At 44.6% G+C, this 9109-nt stretch overlaps 1 protein-coding gene across 1 annotated transcript in view; it reads left to right on the top strand.

Annotated features, from left to right (window-relative positions):
* The first annotated feature begins 365 nt into the window (after positions 1-365).
* SMYD2 (SET and MYND domain containing 2) overlaps positions 366-9109 on the top strand; it is a 50365-nt gene continuing 41621 nt past the window's right edge. The window contains exon 1 of the mRNA XM_053604960.1: positions 366-704. Coding sequence (XP_053460935.1) covers positions 532-704 — 173 coding nt within the window. The 5' untranslated portion in view covers positions 366-531. The remainder of the gene's footprint in view (positions 705-9109) is intronic.

The raw sequence follows: 9109 nt of genomic DNA, 5'->3' as shown, positions 1-9109 counted from the left end.
ACTCCTTCTACAGGTCTGTGACAAGGACCTAAGAACACAGGGTTGAGAGACATCTTCTCCCCGTTCCGTTTGCCCAGGGCGGGTCACCCTTCGAGCCAGGCCATGCAGGCCCTGGGATACCTGCCCCCCAGGCGACACCCTGGGTGCATCGGAGAGGACAGCGCGCCCTGCTCTCTCCGCGGAGACGCCACCCAGGCGCAGACGCCTCACGCCCTCCTCGCGGGAGCCGCCAGGGCTGCGGTTCTTTGTTGCGGCCACACCGGAAACGGACCCGAGCTCCGGCGGAGCGACCGCCGAGGGTCCCGGCTCCGGGCGGCGCCGCCGGGTCCGTCCCCCGCCCCCGGGGGCGCGCGAGGCCCGGGCGGGGCGCCGTCCCTTCCGGGGAGCGGGTGGCAGCCGACGCGTCCGCCGGGTGGCTTCCCTCCCCGCCCCCCGCCGCTCAGGGTGACGCGTCTCCAGTAACAGTTCCCGGGAGCCGCAGCTCCGGGCACAGCCGGCGCCGGGCGCCCCTCCGCCCGCCCCGCCGCCACCATGAGGGCAGAGGGCCACGGCGGCCTGGAGCGCTTCCGCAGCCCGGGCAAGGGTCGAGGGCTGCGGGCCCTGCAGCCCTTCCAGGTGGGGGACTTGCTCTTCTCCTGCCCGGCCTACGCCTACGTGCTCACGGTCAACGAGCGGGGCAACCACTGCGACTACTGCTTCGCCAGGTAGGGCGGCGAGCGGGCGGGCGCGGCGGGCGCTGCTCGGACCGCGGCGGCAGGAGGCGCGCGCGGCCCGCGGGGTCCTAGCGCCGGCGGCTGGGCGGCGTCCGCGGGTGCAGCGGGGAGGGGACCCGCCTGGCGCCGCAGCCCGGCGCGGGGCCGGGCCACGTGCGTTTGGAAAGTGGAGCCGAGGTCCCGCTGCACGCCCTGCACCGCAAGGTTTCAGAGTTGCCTACGCAGGATGTGCGAGCCCGGAGTGCAGGTCCCTGCCCTGCCCTCGGAGGGGCAGGGAGCCAGACTTGTTCCATACCGGGGCACAGCATGCTGCCTACTCGCTGCAGTGGCCGCGGGGCTCCAAATATGGGCAGCCACAGTCTGTCACCTTTCACTTCTGCTTCCTGCAGTGTGTTCTATCTATCGCAGCCCGGCCCTGCCTCAGATGGGCCATTTTCTTCAAGGAAGTTAATGACTTAATATGTCGTGTTACAGTACTGGCCCCCTCTTCCTTTTCACTGCCTGCATTGGGTGTTTGAAGAGAAGCCAGTGAGGCAGGCAGAGACCACGCACCTGGGATTCTAAAAAGCTGCAGTGATGAGGCGTGTCTAGCCCTGGTTTGGGATTAGGAAAAATGGTCGCAGGGGAGATTGGGCAAAATATATGGTTGGAAATGGCATTTAATTGAAACGTATCATGTGTATGTTTATTTGTATTCACGTATATGATACATATTCACACACCTTGATACATATGTCACACATACTTGTATCCTAAGCCTTGTAACAGTTTCAGATCTGAAAGGCACTTTAGAAATCACCCATCCAATCCCATCTTCCCTCATTTTATGGATTAGAAAACTAAAGCCCAGAGACGAAGTGTGGTCGTGTGTATCTGTTCACATCAATAGTTTAGGGAGCAAAGCCTGGCCTCCTTCAGTTCTGGCCATTTCCCACCTTTTCAGGTGCTCAGTAAATTTACTAAGGCAGGAGGTGTGACATTGTCATTAAATTTATACAAGGCCTTCCACTCCTCTTTGAGGAAGGGACTGTGCTTTGCTTTCTTTGAACCTCAGTTTCTTCATCTTTGAAATGGAGATTCCTGGGCTGGATTATGCTGACCTGAGGTCCAGTAGGTACCTTCTGAGTACAGGTCTCAAGTCTAGCATACTTAATCTCCGAGATCTGTGTGCCTCATTCTACAATAAGACGTAGCAAAAGAAGGGACAAAGGCTAAATATTATAGTAATCTTGCCCAGACTCCCTGCCAGAACTGTCTTCCGCTTAGGGGGACCTGGAAAGGAACTAGACACGGAATCATGCCGTGGGCAGCTTAAGGGCTGTATGTGATGTGGCTCTTTGAATTGGTGAGCCAAGAGCTAAAGGGTCATGGCACCACTTTGCAACGTTTGAGTGAAGTGAGCATTGGGTTTTCCCAAAGTTAAAAAGGCTGCTGTGACTGGTCCCTTGATCTTCTGAGCCTTGCTGTGGCTCGGAGTCTGCAGCAGCGTGGGTGTCTGCGATGGCAGGAGCAAAGCAGGTCACGCCGCACAGAAGGAGCCTCTGTCGGGGATCCTGGTGATTCCTGGAAGCCATCCTGTGAGAGAAGATTGGGGAAGCCAGGTGCATAGTAGGTACTCGCATGGTTGTTGCCAGTCTGCGCTCATCTCCAGTGAATTAAAGATCAAATCCCTCTGGGTTTAGAAGGGAGAAGAGGAACTGAGAAGTGCTTCTCTTTAGCTGTGAGTCTCCTAATTGTTTCTACTGTGTACATATGCACATCCCAACCTTAGAGCACTAATGGATGTTCACCTGCAACTTCTCAAATCAGTCAGCCTCCGTTGTTCTGCCATATGTGACAAAGTTTGCTGTCTTTTTTAAAAATTTCCTCATTGGCATTCATTAGTGTCACTAGCTGTTGCCTTAGGTCCCTGACCAGGGCTGCCACTGCACGCGGCCCTCCTCTGTTTGGCTTAGGTGAGCTTCTTTCAGCATCCCTATAGTTCATTTTGCCTCTCTCCCCCGTGAGTTATTTGAAATCAACTAAAACAATATTCAAGAAATAAGACCCATTGATACCCCTGCAATTAGAAAGATCTTTGTATCCCACTTTATGATTTTTTGCTAAATCTGATTAGTTTAGAATTAGTGCTTAGATCATTCTGATAGATTCAGCACCGTTCCTCTGTCAATTATTTGCGTATGACCTACCACTAATCGGTCTGTCCAGCTGTTCCCAGGAACATGTGTATGCTTGTGTATGCCTCCATGGAGCCTGGAAGGAGCTGGAGTAACATTCTGCATATGTTGATGCATACAGGTCAGAGTCTACCTCCTCCCACCCCACACACCCAAAAGAAAGCTATCCCTTATCCTTCCTTTTGCCAGAAGTTTCATGTAACCAAAATTGCTTAAGATATATATGTGCCCAAGATTTTCTGTCATATAAATTGTATCACAATTTCAATTATTTTGAAGAAAAAACAAACTGATTTCATCAGGAAGAAGTATATTCTGTAAGTTGGAAAATAATGGGAAATTTCTTGAATCTTAATAGAATGGGATTCTTATTGTCAGGGCAGTTCAGACAGTGGTTTGTTTCTGGGAGTTTGAAATTGGCATCAGATTTCTCAGTGTAGAGGGTGACACTTGGGATATGTACATGATACATGTGTATCTTGCCTTAGTTGCTGGAAGATAGCTCCTAAAAGACATAAATGTTTCCAGTTGGGAGCTGTCCCTCTTAAACCTTTTAGATATATTTTATACACACACACGTTTTGGCCATTGGTTAACTTTTGTGGCAGATTTTTTTTTTTAATACGTAGTTACATTTCAAACTGAGTATTGAACATATTTTAATGCTTGATTTTTTTTTTTTTTTTTTTTTTTTGCAGTTTTTGGCCGGGGCTCGGTTTGAACCCGCCACCTCCGGCATATGGGGCCGGAGCCCTACTCATTTGAGCCACAGGTGCTGCCTTTAATGCTTGATATTATTTGCCTCAGAAAGGGAGAAATCTGCTGAAACCCAGTGTTCCATTTGAATATTCTGTGTGTGGTTCCTCAGGTGGGCACACATCTCCCTTTTGATTTTTTATTCTTTTTACTCATGGATCATTTAAGGGCCAGAATATTGCCTTTTATTTGTTTTGAGTATGGGGGGAAAGGTAGGAAGGTCCCCTTAGCCTCTTTGGAATAGAGCTGTTAGAACCCAGTTTCATGGAATTTGAATCATGTCAGTTTCACTGAATGTGGTTGTTTTAAAAATTTTAAAGTTTGCAGGAGTCAAACCTTATGATTAAGATGTCCTATGTTAGAAATTATAAAGACTTTTTTCCTAATGGCCCCTAGATTTATTCTTCAGCCGTATTCCTCTTGTCTTTCCTTTTGTCTCCTCTTGTGTCAAACTGGCAAACTAACCTTTAATTGATCTTAGTCAGTATTAAGGGTTGTGAGATGTTGATGCCATTTTCCTAAAGTTCTCTGAAGTAGCTGTGGTCCTGGCCATCTGAAGCTGCGTGTGAGAAAGGGACATTATCCCCAGGGCTACTGTGACTCTGATGATTCTAAGAATGTTCTCTAAGAATTGTCTAAGGGGAGAAATGGCTTCAGATGTTTTTAAATTATCATGTTTTCAGAATAAAAAATTTGACACATGCTGGAATAGGGGTTCCCCCCGTTCTTTCTGGATGCATTTTTATAAAATGAGAAATAAGATTAAAAGATACAGACAACAGTTTTCCTCTAAACAGTTACATTAAAGAATACCCAATTCAGCTGTCTGTATATTAGGTCAGGAGGTATTGTGTGGTCACTTTTAACATTTCAGTATTTCAGGTTTTTCACATACAGTCATTCATCACTTAATGACCAAGATATGTTCAGAGAAATGTATCATTATGCTATTTCCTCACTATGTGAACATCATGGAATGTACTTACACTAACCCAGGTGGTATAGCCTGCTACACACATAGGCTGTGTGGTGTAACCTGTTGTTCCTAGGCTATAACCCTGAATACTGTAGGCAGTTGTAACCCAGTGTGAGCATTTGTACATCCAAACACAGAAAAGGTACAGTCAAAATATGCTTAGGGGACCACCTTCCTATATGCTGTCTGTCATTGACTACACCTTTGCTTTAGAGCACCTGACTGTATTTAGGTAGAAATGGCAAAGCAGAGATTCTGCCAGATTGACTGGGTTTGAATATGGCTTTATCCCTTCCTGATGATTTTTCTTTAGGCCGGTTATTACTTCTCTGAACTCCCAGGTTCTGTTATCATCTGTAAAATGCACATAATAATAATACCCACCCCACCAAGCTAGGCCTGAGAATTACATGCTAGAGTGGAAGTCAGGTACTCAGCACCACTCTGGCACACAGTAAGCTGTCAAAATCAACCTCATCTTTTGATAAACTCTACTGGCTAAATGTTTCTGACTTTATTAAATTGTGTGATGGAATATTGTGATTTCAGAGACATTTTTATGGAGGTGGGGTTTGGCTAAGGAAATACTGGGAAGGAAACACTGGAAATTATTAGGCAATGGCATCACCATTAAGATGGGATGTTGACCAATAGCTAAAACTAGCAGTTCTCAACCTTGGGTCTGCCCAAATAATAATAGATAGCTGGGGTCAGTTTTCTATCTTTTTCAAAGCCTATTAAAAACAATATAGCACACCTACCCTGGTAAAGCTTCTTTGAAAAAGAGCCTTAACTCCAAAGTACTTAGATGCTTTAATATTCTTTTAATGAGACTCAACAAATGTTTCTAGAGAGAAATGGAAGAAAACAAATGTTCACGTGGCTAGGATTCCTGGCTCCTCTCCGTCCCTCACCTACAACATGATTGTTTCACCTGAGGTAGGGAGACGTCCTTTGAGACTTCAAATGTGCCAGGTGCCGTAACACGCATATTTTTCATATGCAGAGAACATAATTTCTGTTACAGCTTATAGGGGCTCAGTGACCAAGCTGCACGTTTGGAAACGATTTCAGATGAAAGAGACAGAATAGCAGCAGGATATCCTGAAGTGAAATTCAAACCCTAGTGAGTTAAAACCACCATCTAACACCTTTCCCTCCCAAAAGCAATTGCACAGCATCCTCTCAATCAAAAAAATCTGAAGATCCCGTAAAAATGACATTTCTTTAAATCATATTGCTCTTTTCAGCTCATAAAGTATTTCCAGATACATTCTTATTTTGATCCTTCTAAGGATGGCTGGTATACACAGGGCCTTTTTCCATTTTAGGTAGAGAGTATGGTGAAGTTAAGCAGTTTCTCTGAATTTCACATCTTTTTTTTTTTTTGCAAATATTTAAGTGCCTCCTAAGGGCCAGGCTCTGTGACCTTTAGAAATGAAGCCAAATCATCCTATTCCGAGTGTGATCTTCCTTCCTGAACAAGGCATTTAATCCTAAATACACCACCTGTGTGGTCCTCTGATATCTCCTAGAACAGTGATTTTAAATCCATGTGCCACAGCACACTGGTGTGCCGTAAGAGGATCTTAGGGGTGCTACAAACATTTTTAAAGATCATTAATTAAATTATTTTTGGAAGAAGTTCAAAGGACAGTAAGTATATTCTTTTCTTTGCTCTTTTTCTGGATCAACATAATTTAAGTGTGCCAAGGAAGTTTAACCATAGGTTCAAATGTGCTGTGAGATAAAAAAGGTTGAAAAACACTGCCCTAGAGTGACTACAATTTATAATTACCTCTTTTTCTTTTTTTTTTTTTGCTTCCCCCTTCCTTAACAGATAATTAAACAAACTAATACATTGGTTCTAAAAGTTTAAAAAAATAATTGATTCTGCTGGCATCCGTCTGCATCTTTATGTTGATATGGACTCAGACATGCTGGTTTTATTATAATACTTTGGAATTTGCATAAGAGCTATGTATATTCTTCCGTATGTATCAATTATTACATAATAAAACATAAAAAGAACATAAGGCTTTGGTCCTTGGGTGGGTTTGTAATATTTTTAATATTATGCTAGAACTAAATCAGAGTTTATGATTTATACGGCTTTGTCCCTTCCTGATGATTTGTCTTTATAGGCCAGTTATAGGCCAGTTATTACTTCTCTGAACTCCCAGGTTCTGTTATCATCTGTAAAATGCATGTAATAATACTACCCACCCCACTTTATATATGTATTCTTTGTATGCATATATAAAGAATTTAGAACCAGCCTGTAATTCTAGCACTTTGGGAGGCTGAGGTGGGTAGATTGCTTCCGCTCCGGAGTTCAAGACCAGCCTGGGCAAGAGTGAAAATAGGAAAACTAGGTGGGTGTTGTGGCAGGCATCTGTAATCCCAGCTACCTGGAAGGCTGAGGCAAGAGGACTGCTTGAGCCCAAAAGTTTGATGTGGCTGTGAACTGTGACACTACAGCACTCTACCCAAGGTTACAAAGTAAGACTGTGTCACAAAAAAAAAAAAGAATTTATTTCTGTCCTGTGTGATAGAGCAGCATCAGCCAATAACCCCCTTTCTTTCTCTTAAATCCATTCTTCAGATTCTCCCCCTCCAACAGTTAAGTTGGTGAGGTTTGGAAATGTAATTTATGGGACGGCTATTCCAGGAGGCCTCTGCTGCATGCTGAACCAGCAGGTCGCATACTACCTGTCAGAGGTTCTCTTAAAAACGTCTTAAAATTCTTTGGAAAGAGCCGGAGCTCAGTGCCATGATTTTGCAGGAAGCTGATTTTGGGGATAACTCAGAATTGGTGAGAATTCGGGAAAGAATCAGGCAAAGTTGTCTGTATAGTGGGAGAATTGCAAAGGAAGTTCTGCATCATTTGGATGTTTTAGGCTTAACCTCTTTGGACTTAGGTTAATACCCCCTTTCTTTTTCCTGTCAACACAAAAACATGAAATAATAATTTTGTTCACTTTATTTTTGCTTCTCAAGGAGGCAATCAATAATTATAAGCATCCTTTATATTAAATTCCTGGGGTCATGAATAAGTAAATTCACACACACCCCCAACACACCTTTCTTTTGGATCTCAGATGTACAGTTGAGGTAATCCTATTCCTGAGTTGAAGACATGCCTGTATCTGCTATGTGCAAGGCCATTTCATTTTTTTAAATCATTCCTTCTCATTTCCTCCTCCTGTCACAGACAGCCCCTCTATGGATTTAGGTACATGTCTTTGAATACTATATATATATATATATGCCCAGGTGATCACCAGGGAACTACAGACCGGTAACGGGGCACTCTGATTGTACTTGGTGGATTCAGTCGACCTTGAATGATTTCTGTAGCTATATCCAAGGTGGGGGTCACCGCACACTGGCCGCTTTGGCTCAGCAACCAGCCCATTCTGGGACTACAGGGAGGCAGGGCACGTCCAGGTCTCTTTCCCCTCTCAGGGACTTGCTTTGTCAGCCCACCCACATCCCCAACCCTTACATCTTTGGATTTCTAGCAAATCTGCAGTAGTTTAGGGGTGCAGTCCTCTGGCAGGGAATTGACTGAAGTATCTGCCTTTTCAGGGGTTGAACCCACGACCTTGGCCTCATTAGAGCTCTAACCAGTCACAAAGCACATACCTCACTTTGTGTAACTTCTGCTGACTCGTTCCTGCCACCCTCCGAGCCTTCTTTTCAATTGCAAAGGCGTTCACACCTACACAATAGAACAGAAGGAAATCAGATCTCTTCAAGACTTCTGTGAAGGACAGAAATATGCAATTTAGCAGGAAAATAATACAAAAAAAGTCTTAAAGGTTCAGGAAACAACTTATCTTTCTAGCCCATGCATTTGCTGAGAATCCAGCTGTGTCCCTCAAAAAAATTAAAAATAGTATGGAACTCCTTGGGCCAATTTATTAATATAAAATTTGGCGATTTGTTCCTGAAGTGCAAGGTTTCAGATGACTTATGTAGAATTATTGTATATATATCATTAAAATGGATTGAGTTAGCTTTTCTAGGAAAAAGCAGATCTGAGAATTTGTAAGTGCTTATCTTTGGCAAGTTTATTATAGTCCCTAGAGACCAAAATGAGTACTTTTTATAGTAACTGAGACACCGTTGTGTATTAGCTATTGCAAGATGGTGCACAAGGCGGTCTGTGCCCAGGCAATACAGAGTTGACATAGAGAAGAGGAGAAACAAAGATAACTCACTGGAGAAATGAATTTCACACCAGGGCTTGAAGACAGGGCCATATCCTGGGGGAGGGAGAAGGAAAGAAAATCCGGATGCCCAGAAAGATGCGGTTTTTCATCCAAAGCAAATAAAATGTCAAGGATTTTATAGCCTGGCACTTGGAATTATGTTGAAATCTGTGTTCTTTTTAGTCTGAGTAGCAAGACAGACTCTTTGGGGATGTGGGTACTGGCTCCTATTTTGGTGATTTTTTTCTCCCTCTGGTGATCAAACACTTG

The sequence above is a fragment of the Nycticebus coucang genome, chromosome 10 (genome assembly GCF_027406575.1).
Source record: "Nycticebus coucang isolate mNycCou1 chromosome 10, mNycCou1.pri, whole genome shotgun sequence".
In the NCBI taxonomy this organism is placed as follows: domain Eukaryota; kingdom Metazoa; phylum Chordata; class Mammalia; order Primates; family Lorisidae; genus Nycticebus; species Nycticebus coucang.
Note: the sequence above shows the minus strand (reverse complement) of the source record. Positions and strands in the feature narration are given on the sequence as shown.